This window comes from Primulina huaijiensis, chromosome 14 (genome assembly GCF_012295235.1).
Source record: "Primulina huaijiensis isolate GDHJ02 chromosome 14, ASM1229523v2, whole genome shotgun sequence".
NCBI lineage: Eukaryota > Viridiplantae > Streptophyta > Magnoliopsida > Lamiales > Gesneriaceae > Primulina > Primulina huaijiensis.
Window position 1 is genome coordinate 15,635,902 of NC_133319.1, and position 23,424 is coordinate 15,659,325.

Here is a 23,424-nt window from a genome sequence, read left to right on the forward strand (position 1 = left end):
ATATACACACACACAAACGTTAATTGTCCCTCAGAATCAGTAAGAGACAACCGAGAGAAGCTCCGTGAATCCTTACGCTTTTACGTTTCTTAGAATTCGATTGGTTCAAGATCCGTTAGTTAGATTTTGAATCCGAGCTTAACACCGAACTCCTATCAACGCAGGCTTCATACGGATGTAAGTTTTATTGAGTTCTGTTATTATTTGGAAATATGATGTTGTAGAAATTGGATACGATTCATATATGATGTTCTTGACATAGTATACATCGTAGAATCGAAACCGGATTGAAGAATAGATACTGTACGGAATTATTATGATTTTCGGAAAGAATTAATTGAGATTTGAAATCAGATTTGTAGCGTGACTGATTATGAATTGAAATTTGACTATTGTTATGTGTTCTGGGTATGCTAATCAGTATATAATTGAAGTCAGATCGAAGAACAGACTGTGTATTTAATTGTTATGATTTTCTGAAGCAATACGATCGAGATTGTACATATTTGATATTATGATCTGTTATTGTGAAAAGTAGGAATTGTAGTGATACCGATTATGAGTTGTGATATTATATCTGTGATGTTGAAATTAACGGGGTTACCGAGACTGTATTATTATGCCGTCAAAACATCGGTAATTGATATTGATCAGATTCAGTAGCGATTGAGATTGTATCGTTATGACAATGACATTGATCAGATTATGTCTTGATTTGCGTATTGATCAGAACAAGCCTTGAATTGAGCTATATATTAATATGGTCTATCGATATTGTCACTTCAGATTGGGTATGGACAGATTTGACTTCGAGACTTCGACTTCGTCAGACCGAGAAGATAAAGGTATAAATCAATGTTAACCTGGAGATCGACTTGAGTCGGATTAGACTTGAGTTTCCCTAAACCACATACTTGTATGTTATTGTTTTTATATCTTTGTATTATCTGCCTGAGTATGCTTATTCTATTGATGTATAGAAAGGTAGTGGATAGCGGATAGCTAGTGAGTGAGAGTCACTGACAGAAGGACTAAATTGTGATGGAGTAGTCACTAGTCCATTGCACATTGTAAGAATAGGATTGGCTGATACGCCAAATCTTTGGCGGAAGTGCCAAGACACTGGACGTTTGGTATATCGATGTTTAATAGAATTGGAGTTTCTTCTATTATTGATATTCGATATGGATTAGACCAAAGTCCAGGAATAGGGACGTACCAATTTCTACCACCGCGAACGGGATTAGTAGGTGGGAGACTTGTTGCGTTCTTATTCGATCGGGATACCTAGATGTGAGATGAGTCGAGTCTGTGAGTTGAGTCGAGTAAGAGTCGTAGAGTCACGGAGTGTGATTCGGAGTTTGTCTTGATTTATGTTTCTGACTTTGATACATGTTATGAATATTTGTTTTATGCTTTTATATCTATTTATATGAAATGCATGTATACATGATTTATACTAGGAATATAATTCTCACCGGAGTTATCCGGCTGTTGTCTTGTTTGTATGTGTGCATGACAACAGGTGGGACAGGATCAGGGTCGAAAAGAAGATGAGATATCGAGATTAGCGTGGTGATTCCGGACTTTGATGTAGATAGGTTTCAGCTCTTGATTAATAGTAGTTGAACTTTAGTTTTAGTTTGAATATTTGTTATACTAGATTTGTACTTTAGATCTGAATACTGATATTGTATGTGAAATAGGATTTATTTCATTGTTGCGCACTCATGTAATTTAGAAAAAATTTTATGACCCAAAATACTTGATTAGTATATTGATCCTAATAACGATTAAGAATATGATTAGCGTCCGGGTCCTCACAACAGGCGGTATCAGAGCGATAGATCCTTTAGACTGAGATAGAAGAGAGTGAGCAGGGTAGATTGAGGTTTCTTTCCTGCTTTCACATGCTAGCATGACACTGTGTGTTACTATTTTGAAATATATGTCATGTGATTTATATGATATTGATTTACATTGCTTATACTAGCATTACAGTATGTTTTATTGTTTTTGAAGATACATGATTACCTGAATATCTGAATTGATTTGGTAATGCATATTAGTTGAGAATGAATCAGAACCAATTCCTGATCAGAGGTAAGCTGATCGGAAAGGGACTGAGACGGATTTGTCTCGTGTGATTGCTAATTCTTGTAATCATCAGATATACCTCCTCGACGAATTCCAGAATCAGGTGGTACTTCGGTTTCTCAGATGGATGTGTCAGAAACTCTGATGGAAACACAGTTAACGAGGTTTCAGTCGTTTCAACCGCCGATTCTGAAGGGTACTGAGATGCCAGTGGATTGTGAGAACTGGTTAGAGGATATAGAAATGCTATTTGAATTTCTTGGTTTTACTGATGATTGTAGAATTAAACTGATTGGGCACCAGTTACGAGAAGTCGTAAGGAGTTGGTGGCTGGTAACCAAAGAAGCCTTAGAACAGCGTGGTCCAGTGATTACGTGGAAAATTTTTAAAGTGGAATTCTATCAAAGATTCTTTCCCGTATCATACAGACAGGATAAAGGTGCAGAGTTTGCAAATCTGAAACAAGGTCAATTGAATATTGATGAGTACTTAGCCCAGTTCTTTACCTTGCTACGTTTTACCCCTCACGTGGCTAGAAATGATGAAGCTGTATGTGATCTGTTCATCCAAGGATTGAATCCAGAGATACGTACATTGGTAAATGTGAAACGACCAAATAATCTTGCTGATACCTTGAACAAATCCAAAAGAGCATAAATAGTTCTGATGAGACAAAAGGAAGCTTCGTATGTTCTTCCAGTCCCGAGACCACAACAACTGCCTCCCAGAATTGAGTTTGGCAGCAGCAGTGGTGAAAAAAAAGAACTGTTGAAAGCTCGAAAGAAGCAGTTCAAGAAGTTAGGGAGCAGTTCATCTAGCTCCAGTAGTTCCGCTAGAGTTATACAGGAGTTTATTGCAGAGCTTGTGAAGGAATACATCCCACGGAGCAATGCCGAGGAGTATTTGGTAGTTGCAACGTATGTCATCAACCAGGACATTTTGCGAGAGTATGTCCACAGAGAGGTTCCCGAAGATTTCAGGGAGCAGAAGCATCTGGTGGCAGTGACAGAGGGACAGACCCAGGATACACTTGACGATGTAGTGGCAGGTATATGTTCTTTTATGATTACTATGCATTTATATATTGGAAGACATATGAGTACATCTCATACATGATTTCTGAATGAATTGCGTTGATGTATGCTTTGTCTATTGAGTTTTTATATGCTGTAGTATTGATCTCTTTTCGGTTTGGGAGAGGTTTTGTAGCAGTGACATCTGTTAGATTTTGTATGCTGCAGTATGACAGATATGAGATTGAGTTGGATGATAGTATTCGGTGTCGTTTGATTCTGATCGCATTATTGATATTGATGTGTTGGCCGAAGAATGAATGTGGTACGATAAGGATTCCGGATTTAGAATACCTTTGATATATATGATGTTCATGACTCGATGACTATCGAAAGGAACGGAGTAATTACTTATATATTTAGTTGATTTACTAAAACGGAGTGTATCATTGACCGATTTGCCAGTGACAGGAGCGTTGCTAAAGTCGTCTCAGATGAACTTCCGGGTTTGCCTTTAATCAGGAAGATTGATTTCAGTCTTGATTTGATATCAGGTATTGTTTTAGTTTAAAACACCGTACCGAATGATACCGATTAAATTGAATGATCGAAAAGTCGGGTAGAAGATTTATTAGCCGAGAGTTACATCTGATTGATTATTCCTCTTTGGGACGTATTAGTTATGTTTATGAGTTGATAAACGCTATGTTCAAAATATTTTGATGATTCTATGAGTACTGATCTATGATATTCTGCTATATTCGAAGAATATGACTGATTTTGTTAAATATCTGAGTATTGTATTGCATATTCTGGAAACTGGAAAGTTGTATACCGAAATTATTGAGATGTGAATCTTAACCGAGACAGATTGTATCCAGAGTATGTGATATCCGAAGACGATATATCTGTTGATCTGAGTACAGGGAGGCTATGATTAGTTGGCCGAAATTGACGTCAGTGTTAGATAATTGCCGTTCTATGATTTTAGCAGGTTATTATTAATGACTGCTGTTCTGAATTTGATTTAAAATTTCGGGTTTTCTGAATGAATATTTGAAACAGATTGTAAATCGTTGAGATTATATAATGTGCAAGCCGAATCAGAACTGAGTGTAAGAATTAAAGCAGTTCAGAAAGTTGATCAGAATAGGTAGAACTCTATATCGATAGTCAGAACAGGGTATCAATCAGAAGATCAGATATGTGATACTGAATTAGATATGAACAGTTGAATTATTATGTCAGATGTTTCGGATTTAAAATGGCAGGTATTGTCAGATATGTACAATAAGTGAGTCAATATTTATTCTGAAGGCAGAAAGGGTATACCGATTTGAAAGGATAATTTTGATAAAAACAGATGAGATCAGATATGGTAGACTTGTACGGAAATGTCTGAATTGCCGGCAGATGAAGACAGAAAAGAATGAAACCAGGAGATTGGTTATATAACTTATCGCTTTCTGAATGGAAATGGAAATATGGGATTACATTTCCAGGGATATCGTGACAAAGCTAGTACAATACTCCCGAGACTGAGTATCGATTTGAGTTGAGAGTGACAGACTTACCAAGTCTGCGGGTGTTATCTTGTACATGAAGACAGCTCAGAATTGACAGATTAAAGATGCCAATGTCAGAAGACGACTGATAGTATTCGAGACAAGAGACTGAATATCGAACTGATGGGGATAAAACCGATTTGGTAGGCGATGATGGTATTGACTTGATACGAATTGTTGATCGGTATAGACGGATATTGTATAGCTAGTAATTGAGACCGATTCTATCAGAATTACTTCGAGTTATTTTATAGAGGTAAGTTTTCTTTCAGCTTTTGTATATCTCCTATCAACGCAGGCTTCATACGGATGTAAGTTTTATTGAGTTCTGTTATTATTTGGAAATATGATGTTGTAGAAATTGGATACGATTCATATATGATGTTCTTGACATAGTATACATCGTAGAATCAAAACCGCATTGAAGAATAGATACTGTACTGAATTATTATGATTTTCGGAAAGAATTAATTGAGATTTGAAATCAGATTTGTAGCGTGACTGATTATGAATTGAAATTTGACTATTGTTATGTGTTCTGGGTATGCTAATCAGTATATAATTGAAGTCAGATCGAAGAACAGACTGTGTATTTAATTGTTATGATTTTCTGAAGCAATACGATCGAGATTGTACATATTTGATATTATGATCTGTTATTGTGAAAAGTAGGAATTGTAGTGATACCGATTATGAGTTGTGATATTATATCTGTGATGTTGAAATTAACGGGGTTACCGAGACTGTATTATTATGCCGTCAAAACATCGGTAATTGATATTGATCAGATTCAGTAGCGATTGAGATTGTATCGTTATGACAATGACATTGATCAGATTATGTCTTGATTTGCGTATTGATCAGAACAGGCCTTGAATTGAGCTATATATTAACATGGTCTATTCGATATTGTCACTTCAGATTGGGTATGGACAGATTTGACTTCGAGACTTCGACTTCGTCAGACCGAGAAGATAAAGGTATAAATCAATGTTAACCTGGAGATCGACTTGAGTCGGATTAGACTTGAGTCCCTAAACCACATACTTGTATGTTATTGTTTTTATATCTTTGTATTATCTGCCTGAGGATGCTTATTCTATTGATGTATAGAAAGGTAGTGGATAGCGGATAGCTAGTGAGTGAGAGTCACTGACAGAAGGACTAAATTGTAACGGAGTAGTCACTAGTCCATTGCACATTGTCAGAATAGGATTGGCTGATACGCCAAGTCTTTGGCGGAAGTGCCAAGACACTGGACGTTTGGTATATCGATGTTTAATAGAATTGGAGTTTCTTCTATTATTGATATTCGATATGGATTAGACCAAAGTCCAGGAATAGGGACGTACCAATTTCTACCACCGCGAACGGGATTAGTAGGTGGGAGACTTGTTGCGTTCTTATTCGATCGGGATCCATAGATGTGAGCTGAGTCGAGTCTGTGAGTTTAGTCGAGTCAGAGTCGTAGAGTCACGGAGTGTGATTCGGAGTTTGTCTTGATTTATGTTTCTGACTTTGATACATGTTATGAATATTTGTTTTATGCTTTTATATCTATTTATATGAAATGCATGTATACATGATTTATACTGGGAATATAATTCTCACCGGAGTTATCCGGCTATTGTCTTGTTTGTATGTGTGCATGACAACAGGTGGGACAGGATCAGGGTCGAGAAGGAGATGAGAGATCGAGATTAGCGTGGTGATTCTGGACTTTGATGTAGATAGGTTTCAGCTCTTGATTAATAGTAATTGAACTTTAGTTTTAGTTTGAATATTTGTTGTACTAGATTTGTACTTTAGATCTGAATACTGATCTTGTATGTGAAATAGGATTTATTTCATTGTTCCGCACTCATTTAATTTAGAAAAAAATTTATGACCCAAATTACTTGATTAGTATATTGATCCTAATGACGATTAAGAAGATGATTAACGTCCGGATCCCCACATGTAACATATGTGGTAATTTCATATTTAGTCTATTAATTAATAATAAATACTAATTAACCACATTTTATGGTTATGATTTTGTGCTTTTGACTTTCTTCTCCATGTTCTTAAATGTTTGAGCTAATTTTAAAAAAAAAAAACACACTATTAAATTTACTTAATATTAATATCAATTATTTTTTTCATTTTAATAACTTTATTGGACTTTCATTTAAATTCTAACTTAAATTAATTATGTTATTTATTGTGTTANTTGTAAATAAGCGTGAGAAATAAAGTTGAGTTATATTTATATTTTAATTTATATATAGCAAATAAGTCATCTCCATGTTCTTAAATGTTTGAGATACTTTTTAAGAAACATACTATTAAATTTACTTAATATTAATATCAATTATTTTTTCCATTTTAATAATTTTCTTGGACTTTCATTTAAATTCTAAATTAAATTAATTACGTTATTTATTGTTCTATTTCCTATCATTTGAATACATTCAATGAATTATTAAAAATAAATTTTAATGTAATTAGATTTTAAAAAAAAACTTCAAAAAATTATATATATGAAGGACCCATGATAAAGTATCTGAGTGCTTTGAATGAAGAGTCATTCAAATAAATTCTAAATTAAATATTGACAAATGAAAAATTAAAATAATCATTATTGATTTTAAATTAAATAAAACGATTTGAATTGAAAATAAAATTATATTTAATCAAAATTTTAAATTTATTTTGTCAAACTATAAATTTCTAAATGCATGAACAAATATAATATATTATAAACCTAAATTTAATTGTGAATTTAAATAATATTAATAAAAAATTAATAAATTTGAATCAGAAGTACCTATAAAAGTGTGGACAGATGAATCGTTCATCCACATACATCGGATAATATGATACTAGAAAAATATTATTGTACAGTTGCTAAAATGAGAAAGAAATATGAGAAAATCAATCAATTTTTTCATTAGTTTTTCTTCACTAATTTTGATAATAATTAAAATAAATTGAATGATTAATTGTTTTAATTACTCTCATAGATTCTATTTTATTTAAGTCTCCCCATATTTATATATTATCAAATAGTACTCAGTCATAACAATAATGCCATGACATTTTATTTGTATTTGTAGAGTTATTTACATACAAATATATAATGACAATTATATTGACAAAAAGGTAATCAAACATTAAATAAAAAAAAATCAATAAACACTTAATTCGAACAAAAAAAAAATTTGAGCTTATTCACATATGTTATCACAATTGATACTTTTTCAGCTTATTTTTCTAAAAAAAATCAATGACGTCATCTATTATATGAAGAAAAAAAAGTAGAGTCAAATGATACATATATAGATAAAATTATTACGAAATTGTTTTAAAAAATGACACAAATGAGTCAAAAAAGAGTAAGCGCAAGATATTCCTACAAATAATTCTTAGTATAACGTTACCATAACTAAATTAGAAGTTATGTTGGTGTAGAGTATAACTCTTGTGAGACGATCTCACGAATTTTTATCTGTGAGACGGGTCAACCCTACCGATATTCACAATAAAAAGTAATACTCTTATCATAAAAAATAATACTTTTCATGGATGATCCAAATAAGATATTCGACCCACAAAATTGATCCGTGAGACCGTCTCACAAGAGTTTTTGTGGTTGGTGTAATGAGAATCACCAGTTGCGCAAATAATATATACAAATTAGATTTTATATGAGAGGGAAAAAATATTCTATAAGTAATTTTCTATATTTTATGTTAAAATTATAAATTTCTATCTTTGTGATGCCTTTGAATTTGTATAGAGGAATAGATAATTTTATCTATTTACAATTGTAAAACAATTAAGTTATGACAATTATATCACTTAAATTAATATGATATAATAAATTTTAAAATATGAAAAAAAAAAAAATTAGACCATTATAAATATGACATTATCATCATTCATCTGACACCTCTAAAATATTTCTTATTATCATGAGTCGCAATTTGACCATCCCGATTAATAATTAATAAGAATTGATTATCCATTGTTATTACTATCTCATTATTATTTATTATCTCATGCCTCACCATTTTGTGATGTTAAATTTTATTGTTTTTAATTAACAAAAAAAGAGGAAAAAGTTGAAGAAGTTAGGCACGATATGAATCTAATTTATTGATAACCTTCTAATAATAATCAATTGAATTGGAAAATATTATTATACTTAAGTAATTTTAATTTATTCTAATTCAAATTTATTAACTTTTTAATGTCCAATATATATAGAATTCATCAGTAGTGTACATCATTTTACTTTTCAAACGATAATAAGAAATATCTTAAAATATAAATATATAGTGAAAACAAATTCAAATTTTCTATTAATACCTTCGAACCTTAGCAAATGTAATTCTAAAAAAATGAGAGGATAATGATTATGATAATACATGACACTGAAGATTAATTTAGAGTGGTGATATTTTTTTCTCTTTTCTGAGATAAAATAATGATATTTCAATTATTAATTTAAGGAAATGAATCTCCATTTAATAAAATTGTTGGAAATGAAGTTTTCTTAGTTCACTGCTTTAAGTAAAACCAAAATCAGAACTAAAATTTTTCTTGACTCCAGTTCCAAAATCTGCTCTCATAATATATAAATTTAAGGCATAACTATTAAACAATTAATTTCACCGTCTCACATATCGTATAACTATTTTATTTAATATTTAAAAATAGATAATAATAGCAATTTTTTTAAAAAATTATATGTCAGACAAATTTATAAATTCAATACACAAAATTTGGTAGTATGCGATCTTTTGATTTATAATTTTTAATTTATATAATGTTTTTTTAATTATTTATGAGATTTTAAGAAAATAAAAAAACTACAGTCAAGTAGGTGACAGAAATATTTCATATAATTTGACTATGATACAACTCTAAAACTTAAAAACAAATTATTTCAAATGTTCAATACCACGACCTATTTGATATTAAAAATGGATCATAAAAGTTCTGTAGGAAGTTAAATATTTTTAAATTAAATATTATTAGTTATAGTTTACTATCAATATTATTATTTCATTAGTTTTGATATTGTTTTGATGAGACACAGAAGTTATTTTTTTATTATAAAAGATAATATATGACATAATCTTTATAATAAATATAAAATATAATGACCATTGATTAACATCTGTCAAAGTATTAGATCTTTTACGTATGATATTTTATCATCTTTATTTATTTATTTATTTATTTTGAAATAAAACTAACTAATTCAACAAAATAAAAAAAATATAGCATTTTTTTAAGCAAATATATCTAGGGCATAGAAGAGGTTAGGGATGACAATTTTCCCCACGAGTTTGGGACCCTGTGGGAAAAACCCGAATCGGGGATGAGATCCTCGATTTTTTCGGGTTGGGGTTCGGGATCGGGTATTTTTTAAAATCTCTGAAGTAGTTCGGGACCCCATCTCCGAACACGCCCCGCCCCGCCCTATTGTCATCCCTAGAAGGGGTGAATGGAGTATTTATTTACTTTATTTTCAATTCTTGTATTTAAATATATTAATTTTTTTCTTCTCAAAATTCAATTTGTGTCCATAGACTTTCTTTAGCTAATGTAATGTTTAATTAATTTTTTTTATATAATTTATTGACTAACAAAATGTAGTTTTTTGAAAGATTTCGAATTTACGATATTTACGTGGTTATAGTTTAGAATATAACTTAAAATGAAAAATTGTTGTCACATGTTCTTAATTATTCAAAAATTATAAGTAAGTACTATTTGAGATTTTCAAGATGTAATTTTTACATTTTAGGAACATATTTATCAATTAATTGATGTAATGAGTAGATAAATATCAACATCATATACTAAAATATTTTCTTTCACTCTTATATTGCTTAATTAATTAAAATTTATTCATATAATTCTATTTACACTCTTATATTGCTTAATCAATTCAAATCCTTTCATATCATTGTATTTGTATTGTTATGTTAGTTCAATTTAGTACTTAATCTGATAAATCATTATTCCAAATTCTTATAATTTGTTTTGATCTATCTTTTTTCGAACGAAATGTTGTTTGATGGATTGGATCACGTTATGCAAAGATTATAAATATTTTTATTATTAATTGATTTTTTAGTTATTTAGAATATGGGTTCACGTGCGGATGCACGTGCTTTTAAATCCGCACGTGCTTTTAAGCTAGTATAAGAAAAATTATATATAATAAACAACTAATGTGGTTTGGAAAAGTAATTAATAGAAAACCTATGGTATGCCTCGTGGATTGATAATATAAAAGCATATTTTATGTACATTATCCCAACATTTATTTATTTAAAATTTGTACATTTAATTTGAATATTCATTTAATTTAACATTCAATAACCATGAAACGAAACAAAAAAATCAAAAGATAAAAATGGATGCACATCACTAATCAAATGTCCACTACAAATTTGGAACAGTTTTACCACGAGTTGTTCCAAGCCCACCACCAAACTCTTCACCAGTTGCATGATAAACACATGTATTGTTAAGTGTCAGATTACAGGGGAGAAAAACAATTTCGATACTCCAAAAAGAGAAATGTGGTCCTGTCATGAATACAGTATCTATGTAGCAAATATGAATATGCAGTTCAGTTAAGAGACTTGAAAGATAAAACAGAACAACTAGAAAGAAGTGATCACAAAATAAAGGGAAACAAACCAAATTATTAAAGGAAAAAAAACATAAATCAGCCTTAAGTGGTTGAATAATCACATTCCTTATTGATAACCAAAAATATATACTCAATAAAAGCATAACCCCTGGCGTTAAGTTGTCTCTTTATCTGGAATCAAGCTTATCTGAAACTCAAACAGATAAGGTTAGGGAGTTATAATTAAAGAATATTAAACTAATAATTAAAACAGACCAGAAGACATGTAAACTAACCTCCCCTTATTCTTCATCAGTTTCATGGTTCACAATAGGCATGCCATCAACGATTGAGCCATCTACATCATTTCTTGTTAACTCAATGTCTATATTGTTTACGTCATCCAACAAAAATTCGACAAATTGCATTGTATCAATATCATCTTCATTGCCCATGTTGTATGTGTCTCTTGGTGTGTAGCGAATAACAGAATGCCAATCTTCTTCTTTTGGATCACGAACATAATAAATCATTTGAGCTTGCGAAGCCAAAATAAAAGGTTCATGCTTTTCTCGTTCTCCTGTATGTATCAAACGCGAAAAATCCAGCATCGTAAATCCTAAAGGATCAATTTTCATTCCAACAGTAGTATTAACCCAATCGCATCGGAACAAAACTATTCGTCCATGACCACTGTAATCAAGTGAGATAACATCAGTTAACCGTCCATAATAGGTTGACTCATTATCGTCATTATCATGCATCGACGACACCATGACTCCACTATTCTGCATTTTTTTGTTTCTTTCAGATTCTACTGTGCGAAATGCAAAACCATTCACATTGAACCCATGATAACTAAATGCTATTGGATTCGGACCACGTGCAAGTACCCTTAGAATTAAGTCATCGATTCGTTCATTTGCCCGATCAACCTATAATACATACACAAACACAATTTTGATATTAATATTTTTAAAATAATAATCAGTCTATTTACCAATAAATCAATCGATATGTTACTTACTCTTTTAGCAAACCATTCTGGAAATTGCATTCGAACCATATAATCCAACTGAAAGTTAGTTGGACGATGACCATATCTATGCTTTCTCTTCAATTCGTCTCTTAATTCTCTATTCCACCACAACATTGATGATTAAAAACTTGTAGTATTGACAAAACAATAAAATTGAAATTACATTTCCAAAATAATACTTACTCACGATATGATTGTAGAGCTGTGCAATTAGAAAGGATATATCTGTGAGCTTGGCAAAGAGTTTTGCTGTCCAAAGTAACTATTTGACGCTTTTTTGTAGCTCGTCCTATTTGTGGAAACGATGGTAGTAAAGGATACTCATTATCGGGGGTCTCCTGGTGTCTTGCGTCTTTATTGCCAAATGAGTCTGTACACTCTAAATAACGAGAACAAAACACAACGCATTCGTCTGCTAAGTATGCCTCTGCAATATTGGCCTCAGGTCGTGCTTTGTTTCTAAAAAAAAATTTTAGTTTTCCAAGATATCTTTCTATTGGATACATCCACCGATAATGTACAGGCCCAGCTACTCTTGCTTCATATGCCAAATGCACCACCAAATGCACCATTATTGTGAAAAATGATGGTGGAAAAATTCTTTCTAACTGACATAAAACCAATACAACCCCTTCTTCAGCCTTTTAACTCATATTCTCGTAAGGACTTTGCACACACTGCTCTGAAATACTCACACAAAACAATTAATGGTGCAGTTACTTTTTTTGATAACACACGACGAAGAGCTATTGGAAGAAATTGTTCCATTATGACATGACAATCATGGCTTTTTAGACCCATAATCTTACAACGTCCAACATCAACACATTTTGAAATATCGGATGACATACCATCAGGGACACGGATATCTTTCAACACTGAACAAAACAACTTTTTTTCAGCTTTGCTCATACAATAACATGCAGGGGGTAAATATTCTGTGCCATCTGGTTGTGGTTGTGGCCGTAATTGTTTGATAATACCCAATATTTTCAAATCTCCGCGTGCGGCAGCGTTATCTTTACTCTTGCTAGAATCATCTAAAAGTGTTCCAAGGATATTATCACAAACATTTTTCTCAATATGCATAGGATCTAAATTATGTCTTATCAAATTAAACTCCCAATAAGGCAAAGTGAAAAAATGCTTCGTTTCCTCCACATTTGTTCAGTGGAACCTGTTTTTGCTCGCACAGATGGTTTCGATATGTTACTCTTACCAAATACCACATTCCGATTTTGGGTCATTTGTATAACATCAGATCCTGACAATGGTTTCAAATCTAATTCATGTTGCTCTGGCTTGCCATAACTCGTCATAGTTCGGATTTTTGAATCTGCCGGTAAGAAGTGGCGATGCCCTCTAAACGACCATTTCCTTCCATTATTCAAGTATACCACATCTGTCTTATCAGTACATGTTGGACAAGCATTCTTGGCATATGTGTTCCAACCAGATAAACATCCCAAACCTGGAAAGTCACTAATTGTCCAAAGCAATGCAGCCAGCATTTGAAACATTTCTTTGTTGGAAGCATCATAAGTGTTAATCCCATTTTCCCATAAGTCTTTCAATTCAGCAAACAAGGGACGTAAATATACATCAATATCGTTTCCAGGTGCTTTGGGTCCTGGAATTAAGGTGGATAAAATAATTGAATGAGGTTTCATGGATTCCCAAGGTGGCAAATTGTAAGGCATTAGAACAACAGGCCATGTATTGTGTGACGTACTTTGATTTTTAAATGGATTAAACCCATCGGTGGCGAGTCCCAAACGAACGTTTCTAGGATCTGCACCAAAATCAACGTGCCGCTCATCAAATGTCTTCCACGCTGGCGAATCAGCCGGATGCCTTAAAATTCCATCTGAAACCCGTTTATTAGAATGCCATTGCATATTTTCAGATGTCTTAGATGACATGAATAATCGTTGTAATCTTGGTTTCAATGGAAAATACCAAAAAACCTTGGCTGGAGTTTTCACTTGCAGATTTTTCTTTCCGACTTTGCGTGACTTCTTCAGTTGTTTGTGCATGTTTTTCCACCTTGAAAGGTTACATACTCTGCAAGATTGTTCATTAGCATCATTGCCCCAATAAATCATGCAATCGTTCGGACAAGCATGTATTTTTTCGTAGTGAAGGCCCAAATTAGAAATTAATTTCTTCGCTTCATAAAATGAATTTTGTACTTGTGCTTCAGGTGGTAGTACTCGTCGAAGAAAATCCAATAATGTTGTAAAGGACTTATCACTCCATTTTCCACTCACTTTCAACTGAAATAACTCAACAAGAAATGTCAGTTTAGAAAAATCAGTGCATCCAGCATATAACGGTTGTTTCCCTTCTTCTACCAATTTATAGAATTCTTCCACATTAGACTGCATCGGTGTACGACTTGTTGATGCAGTAGTGTAATTTTCATTCCTCATGGGTGATCCTTCAGACATCCCAAATACATCATGTAATGTTTCTTGTCCCATTGATTCATGGTTAACTGTATCATAAACTTCTCCTGAGGCATGAATCTCATCTCTCATGTTATCATGAGATTGCACAATAAACTTTTCACCATGAAAATTCCAAATACGATAATCTTGTAAAATGTCGTTTATCATCAAATGTTCATATACTGTCTCACGATCACGATTCAATGAGTTGATGCATTTACGACAAGGACACGGTTTCGTGACTTCATCAGTCGTGTTAGCAAATGCATAACGTAAAAAATTTCGGATTCCCACCTGATACTCAAGACTGCCACGAGGATAATCCATCCATGCCTTCATTGTTTGAACCTATAATATAACTCAAACATAATCAATTTCACTATTGTACAATCCTAAAACACTATAATAGTTCAACATATAGGTATGTGAGGAAATAAAATTTCGAACACCTTTTCTTTTAGTCATTTCAACAAACATATTAGATACATATGTTTAAACTTGATTTGAATGTATTCAAAAATCATTTATATAAAAAAAAATTAATAATCTAAAACATCAAAAAATTAAAATATGGGCCAAAACTGACAATATATCTATCAACCTCACTCTTGATTAATCTAGCAATGGAACACAATATAATCTAAAAAATCAGGATTTCAAGAAAAAAAATTGATTAATTTTTCTAAATAAGTTGGGAAATTACCTAAAAATGACAAGCACAATTCCAATGTGGACTTCGTGGCCGCCGATCGAATCAATGAAATATGTGAGGTAAATGTTTAAATTAGCAAGAAATTTTGCTTACGTTTTTTAAAATGATTCGATCGCTTCTCAACCGCTTCAAAATAAAACTCTGCTTACATTTTGTTTAAAATGAAATTCTGCTTACGTTTTGTTTAAATTAGCATGAAATTCTGCTTATGTATTAGTTTTAGGAGCGGTTTCAACCGCTTCAAAATAAAACTTTACAAACGTTAATTACCAACCGCTTCTGAATTCACTAAATGGAAGCGGTCTAATAGAACCGCTTCTACAGAATCTCTATTGAATCGGATAATGAATAACCGCTTCGAAAACCTTACGTATTCGATGCGGTTGACTAACCGCTTCAAAATTACTGGTTCTAAAACAACGATTTTTTTGTAGTGAATTTTATTGTTTTAGTTTGCAAGTTGCTTTAATATGTATTAATACGAAGAAGTAAGTTTTTCAAGTGAACTCATGCTAGAGGATGGCATATTCGATGGACTTGGGACCAAATTGCACAATTGATCAACAGTGTGACATTCAGAATGTACAATGGTTGTTAATTAGTTTAAATTATTGATCTCTCATTTTCATGGAAAAAGAATTGAGCAATTTTCAGGTGTACCAAAGAGATGGAAACTTCTAATCTACTTTGACATCACACCTTCTATCATGTTCTCGCAGGATTATGAATACTACTCAAGCATTGTCTACAAGTTCTTCTACAAATCTGAACCTCTGACAGCTAAGAAATTACTTTGGACCTTTAACCTTATCAGAGGCAGTTTAGAAAGCGATATTTTACATCCTGACCAAATCTTTCTTGTTTTGACTTTCAAATGCAAGATTATAAAGCATCCTATCAAGCTGCCAGTTCATTATATTTTTTAACAGATGGATACTAAAATATAGATTAAATTTCCCACATCCCATTAACAATGCCATTTATGCAGCAACAAAGTCAACTTTGGACGACTGACGACAGTATTTCAATGGCTTTACAGTCACAGTCCAAATACACCCCGAAACAAAACCACCATAATTGTGCAAAGAACTCTAAAATGTGCCATCATGCACTCCAAAAATGAGAAAAAGTGATATAAGATCATGGTGAACTTGGAACTTTTGAGTTAATAAACACATAGCTACGATTGTTACGTGCCTAATTATTAACAAAGTCGACAGAAAAAATCAGTTCATAGCTCACGACTTCTGGCACCTTCAGTGAGACTACCATCCCAAATCTCTTCAACACAAAACTGATGTAGCTTCTTGTACATTCTCTCCCACTGCTGAATCATTTGAGCAGATCGTTCTTGTTCACTTTTCAGCCTTTCTAATTCGACCTCAGATGCCACTGAAGAACCTTGCCGCTGCAACAGGGAAACAAAAGCGAGAAATGTCATAGTGATCTTTACCTCCGCAGTTCATTTCAATAACATATGCTTGCTATATTACACAGCGAGATGAAAATATATGGAGGAAATGTAATTAGAAAGCAGAAATTTCCTGATCCACAAAATCCAAACTAAACTAAATACGATCAAATGCTTTCCTCTCAGAATATAAATTGAAGGAAAATGTTGGGAGTACACTTAAGGTTACACTCAAACTTACATTTTGCATGATAAATTAAAAAAATATCAATGAATCCAATTAGATCTTCTTTTATTTTTTTATTCTCCATTACCCTTGAAAAGTAAAAATATTATAATGCGTGTCAATCTAAATGTATATATAGCAATATGCACAAAGATTTTCAACTCAGAGCGGTAGAAGAAAAACTACATCAAAGATATGTAAAAATCAAGCAGAATACATCAATTCAATTTCTTAACCTAAATGCACTGTCCTCATAAAAAGACATAAATAGATGTTAAATCAAACAATAAAGAGGAAACTTCCATCAAGAGAAATCCAAACCTCTAGTTCTTTGATTTGATTCTCCATCGTTTGAACGCTAATGCATGACAAGTCTAATAACTGGTCAGAATTGTCATGAGGACTGAGATAAACATCAACATGAGCATTTTCCTCTGGCGTACTAGCATACTTTTGTAGTGGGGTGGAAAAAGGAAGTTGTGCCCTTTTGGTGTTGTATCTCCTGACTTTTTAGATGTCTGAGAAAATACAGACTGTGATGTCTGGTGACGAGAACATTATTAACTGCACCTGCACAAGGCCAAGGACAGAGAAAACAAGTTTAACGCCTATACAATCTAATAAAATGAAAGAACTTTCAACTGGTTAAAAGGATGAAAATTAAAGATTGACATCATAGGAAGTAGAGTTATGATGAAATGACATAAACTATAATACGATTACTGCAACTATATAACACCCAGTTAAAACAGTCATCTGTTCAGAAAATGCTTGCAACCAGCTCGCATTGGATCAATAACCAATGCAGACATCATCAATGTACTTAACCAAGCATCCATCATCAGTAAGTATGGAAGCATGACAGTGGCTTTTATATAGTTTTCACAGGATTCCAAAAGTTAAAAGCAACTATTAGAAACAACTCATGACTGACATACATAAATCCCAACATAAATACATCAATCTTAGATACATCAAGTGGAGCAGCGAAATTTGTCAAGCTAAAAAAATAATTGAGTCGAGTAATTAAAAAGTGTACAAATTACAAAGTAGTCAATTGAAAGAACAAGCATCATAAAAAAATACCTTTTGTGTGTCTGAAAACATGAACGATATTTCGAGTTCTAGTATCCCAAACTCGAATCAAGCCATCCTCTGATCCAGAAACTAATAGAAGTCCATCAGCACTAAAAGCCAAGCATGTTACAGCTTTACTGTCGTACAGATCACAATTCACTTTCAGGACAGGTTAAAAATGAAACAAAAGACCCACGAACGTAAAATATGCAAAGTAGTTAATAGAAAGTATAAATTGAAATATAAACACATGTATTAGCTTATGTCTTGCCATATTATTTCTATGACATGCAAACAATGGAAGTCATTAGCTACCATAAACCCTCCATATACTGTAGAATAAGATGCTCGTAGCCTCAAAGAGATTATGATAATGAAATGAATTGCAGGTCACCGTATATCAGAAATATTTCATCAAATATGGTGGGAAAGGAATAAATCATTAAGGCTTACAAGTTCCAACTTCCAACAATCAAATTTGTCATTAAATTGAAACGTGTGTAAATTTGAAATATAACCAACCTATGCTCAGTCAATGAAACAAGGCTGTTGTTGAGGGTACCAGGAGAATTTAATCTGGTAATATAAATTTTGCCATCCCTGCCACCAGCATAAAATACTGTTTCTCTAGGTCCCAAGACAATAGTATCAATTATGGAAGGGAAGACTATATCTGTTAATAGTTTCCCTTCATATAAGCTCCATACCTGTGATAGAACAAGGGATGACATTATCTTTATCAAAATGAAAAAGGGTAAGGTACAACGTAAAAAAGGTGGCATCATATACGTGAAAAGAGCTGAACACACGTTTGTCTTTTTTAAGGCACAAGTACATTGAACAAATTGGAAAACAGAGAGTGAAGAAAAGAACCTTGCATGTACGGTCCTCAGAAGCCGACACGATGATGGCATTACATCCTCCATGTCCAGTCTTAATGTCGGTCACTTTCAAAGAATGCTCGTGAAAGCTGTACTCATACAGAAATCTCGCCTCTTCTCTCCTCACATCATCAAATATCCTAAAATCGAGAACTTCCATCAAAGTTTATTTTATGCAGCATTATAACAAAATTACACATAGGGACTTAGAACATACAAGAAAAGTGACCACACACGAACACATCCATCCTCTGCCCATGAAATCAAGAGGGATTGGTCATCATTGAATATCAAGCAAGTGACAGCCCTGTAATGAGCATGCCACTTCTTCAGCAATTTCCCAGTCGCAATCTACAAATCAAATCATAAAATTTAAAAACATTACCCTATGCATCTCCGTGTCCCAGCTCACAACACACAATTGATGCAAATATATTTAAGAATAGCAAGATGTTAGATTTCACATCAAGTAAAAATTGCACTATATTTCAAGGTACAAAATGTAGATTTTCGTTCCCACATCCTATGCACTCTGTAATAGTAAATATTGAATTTCCCTAAGGGACCTAACCATTGTAAAGCAGTCAAGTTTAAATTTATGCTATATGGCCAATTAGAAATCAGCCAAGTTGCGAACTCCCTTCATGGTCCGACAATTAAGAATCAGACAATTTGCCAACTACCCCTAATGGCATTTTTCACCGCCGCAAAATTTCTAGTCTACATTATAAAAATCAACTTTTGCACATGCAAGTTGGCACCTGTTTTGTTCTCCCTTCTTTTTCAGCAGTTTCTATATTCCTTGTTTTTTTTGTAGTACAGTTTCTACATTCTGACAGCTTGAGTGTTCTCTTTGTTATCAAAGGCCAGATATTCTGCTCTCTATTGTTTTTAGAAAGACTAACTCTCTTCCTTATACCAATCATGCATTTTAAGTCTTAATCACAGCCCAATCGGATGCTTACCTAGGAGTTCATCCTACTTAGTAGATGTGGTAGCATCTCATGGAGCTAAAAGAACAAAAATAAAAAAACTTACAACCAAATGTATAAAGTGAAGCTAATTAGACAGGCTTATTCAACTTGTAGTTAATCACTTACTCAATGATATAGCATAACATAAAGCATGAAACAGAGTAAACGACCAAACAGCTACGCAACAGAAATCATTTAAGCAATTTAAAAAGGCATCATATAGAATAATAGATTATATTCACCTCCCAAATGTATATATCGCCTGAAAGACTTCCTCCAGCAATATAAGTTCCCTCACTATTTGAGACAAGTGGCGCAATGGGTTCTGCAAGGATGCTACGGGCTTCTACCTGTGGCTGCAAACTCAAAGCAACTTAAATAAATTTTGATCCAGGTTTTCCTAATTAACAATATCACAAAAATCCATCTTCCAACAAAAATGCCAATAGAGCGTTTGAAAACTGAATCAAGTACCTTTATTTAACACACTCATGTTTGCACCAATAGATTCATCAAAGTAGTTCTAAGTTCATTACTTCCAAAAAATATGAAACAAACTAAATCAGAGGTGGTAATTTTGATCAGCATCCAGTGCAAGCAATAATCAAAATAAAAAATATTGACGCCTCGCTGGAAATAGCGCCACATATCCAAGTTTTTTTAGCAAATATCTCCAAGTTTTCGACCATTGCGAACCGAACGGATGGTCGTGATCATTGCTAACTGATCTTTACTTCCACCCCCAAAATTTTCTGCTTTTTTTTCTAAAAAATATTATTAATTTTTTAAAAAAAATCCAAAATGTCTGGTATTAAAAAAATTGAAGACATCAGGGAAGGTAATGGCGACAGTTCCATGAACTATCAATGGAACAGGAATCGTGGGTGACCGTTGCGGCGAACCATGTGCAGGACACACCAGACGTCAGTGATACCAAAATATTTATAGCCACATCTGCGCCATATATTTGTGGGGAAAATTAAACAAAATTACCTTGTTCCAGGACCAATAAAGCATGGAGCCAGAAGAAGAGTGCTTAGATTTTCGTAGTTGGGACGAGACAAGAAAGCGGCCGACTACGTTGACGAGACCGTGAGGCGGAGAAGAGCATGAATGGAACCGTCCTCGCCGCTGCAGAGGTTCCAACAGCTTATGTCGGCGTCCGCCGATGATGACGCTATCAAGATCGTAGGGTTTAAGCTAATTGGCAACTGCTGTTATACATGTGGTTTGGACTATTAGTATCTTAAATTTTGGGCCTTGGGCAATTTTTCTCCATACGGGCCTACCGAATTGTTCAAGTCCGGAAACGATCCCAAAAAATATGATTTATTATATATTTATTTCCAATTGAAATATCATTATCAAATTTCCTATTTTCTAATATTTCACCATTTTCNTTCTTAATTATATAACAAAGATACATTTGTACATATTACTTAAACCCTATCTATTTTAATATTTATTCATATAAATTTTAACATTTAATTTCTAAATGCTTACGATTTTCTTATTTAACTTAAAACTATAAAATATTTAAAATCGAAAAACAAAAGGAAAAGAATATAATATAACAATAGAAACAAGAAGAAAAAATATTTTTCTTCCTAATGAACCCATTCTATATCACATAATTGAGTCGAAATCTATATATGCTTCATATATAAAATCCATTAGAATAAGAGTATGTCTCTTGTGAGACGCTCTCACGAATCTTTATCTGTGAGACATGTCAACTTTATCGATATTCACAATATAAAAAAGTAATACTCTTAGCATAAAAAAATATTATTTTTTCATGGATGACCAAAATAAGATATATGTTTCACAGAATACGACCCGTGAAACCGTCTAACACAAGTTTTTGCGTAAGAATAATACTAGTGCAATTCTCAACCGGAAAGTAATTGATATATATACTTTTGCTTCGTATAAGTTTCAATCTTTTCACAATATTATCATGCGCTCTATAGAATTTTAAGAAGCCTTATTTCTTGGAAGTCAAGAAGTGAAGATAAAATTTAGAAAATAGAAGCCTTTTCTTTCATGTATGGTGGATTGGATAGACATCAACTCCTTCCATGAAAACCAAGTCTTGGAAAAGCTTTAGTTCTAGAGGGTGTTTGAGAGAGTTTATAAGCTCTTAAAGTATGTTTGGTATGATAGATTTTTCTAGAAACAACTTAAAAGCGGTAGTGTGTACAATATATTACGATTTTAAAGAAGTTTTTAAATTTATAGATTATGTAGAACTTTAGAAAATAAGAAGTGGTAAGTGCTTGAAAATAAAATTGAAAAAGTAAGCATTATTTGAAAAATAATTGATTTTAATATTAAATTGTTACTAGAATCACTTTTGTAAAAATAGAATCAACATCTCACTAGATTTTGAATTTCAATTAAATTAAACAAAATATAACACATAATATAGGTTTAAGAAACACACGAAACTGGTTATTTTAAGCCAAAATCGATTATTGATTGCAAACACTCCCTAAGTTGACCAACTATATATTCATACAAAATTTTCCCCTTTTTTCTTCCCAACTTAAAAAAAATTGAGCTGTTAAGCAATATTCAAACGCTCTCTTCGTAAAGCACCTTAAATTTGGTATTCTCCCACTTTCTTAATCTATTCAAAAACCTAAATTTCATCTTTTTCTAAGAAAAAATTAACCTATTCCTTCAAATAAATTTAATAACACCAATGAATGAAAAATTAATTTTTTTGAGCTAGCTAAAACTTTTAGAATATTACAATAAGCTAAGATGGGGTACATGAAGTCAGTAGGATCACATGCATTATGCACACCCCATTCTTTTTTCTCTTGTTTCTCTTCTTTTTTGGGCTAGGCCTGCCTAATGCCTATCTGGCTCGAACTGCTAAGTCTTCAAGATTCTTGTTCAAATCACATAAATGCAGCTCGTTATGACAGATTACAGATGCCGAGTTCAATGCCCATAAAAAAACGTACACCTGCTCATTGAGAAGCCAATGAGATAAAATTGTTGAAAGTTAACTTGAAATAAGATTTATGATAAACCCGTCAGATGGTTCGACAAAGTGATTCAGGTTCCTGAGCGTGTAGAACGACCGCACTCAAGTCAACTTTCCTTACTAGCTAAGAACCAGTCCTACTACTATAGAACGTTCGACCAATGTATCCAACACAACGCCACATCGAATTACACATAAACCTCCATTCCTATATACTTGGAGGAGTGACACAACGGGCAAACACTCAATTTACTTTCACAGTCTTTACACAGGCACAGATGCTTACAAGGTAAAAGAAGCATGCAAACTTCTTTCACTCGACAAACCTTACACATCATCATCTC

At 32.8% G+C, this 23,424-nt stretch overlaps 3 protein-coding genes and 1 pseudogene across 5 annotated transcripts in view; 1 reads left to right on the forward strand and 3 right to left on the reverse strand.

The window, feature by feature from the left end:
- LOC140956809 (protein ROOT INITIATION DEFECTIVE 3-like) overlaps positions 1-23,424 on the reverse strand; it is a 43,564-nt gene that overhangs the window by 17,775 nt on the left and 2,365 nt on the right. The gene's annotated exons all lie outside the window — the stretch shown is intronic.
- On the forward strand, positions 2,076-2,754 carry LOC140958023 (uncharacterized). The gene is made up of 2 exons (XM_073415428.1): positions 2,076-2,103; positions 2,171-2,754. The coding sequence occupies exons 1-2, from the start codon at positions 2,076-2,078 to the stop codon at positions 2,752-2,754; spliced, it is 612 nt and encodes a 203-aa protein (XP_073271529.1).
- Positions 11,158-15,787, reverse strand: LOC140956825 (uncharacterized). 2 transcript variants are annotated; one of them, XR_012171541.1, is made up of 5 exons: positions 15,505-15,787; positions 12,535-15,149; positions 12,340-12,448; positions 11,609-12,247; positions 11,164-11,520 (listed from the first exon to the last, which is right to left on the reverse strand). XR_012171541.1 is itself a non-coding variant. In XM_073413706.1 (4 exons), the coding sequence occupies exons 1-3, from the start codon at positions 12,921-12,923 to the stop codon at positions 11,615-11,617; spliced, it is 1,131 nt and encodes a 376-aa protein (XP_073269807.1). In that variant the 5' UTR covers positions 12,924-15,317; the 3' UTR covers positions 11,158-11,520; positions 11,609-11,614. The 2 variants fall into 2 exon arrangements, 1 of the variants encoding a protein (XP_073269807.1); XM_073413706.1 differs by lacking the exon at positions 15,505-15,787 and having other exon boundaries at positions 11,158-11,520; positions 12,535-15,317.
- On the reverse strand, positions 16,406-21,516 carry LOC140958024 (protein ROOT INITIATION DEFECTIVE 3-like; annotated as a pseudogene).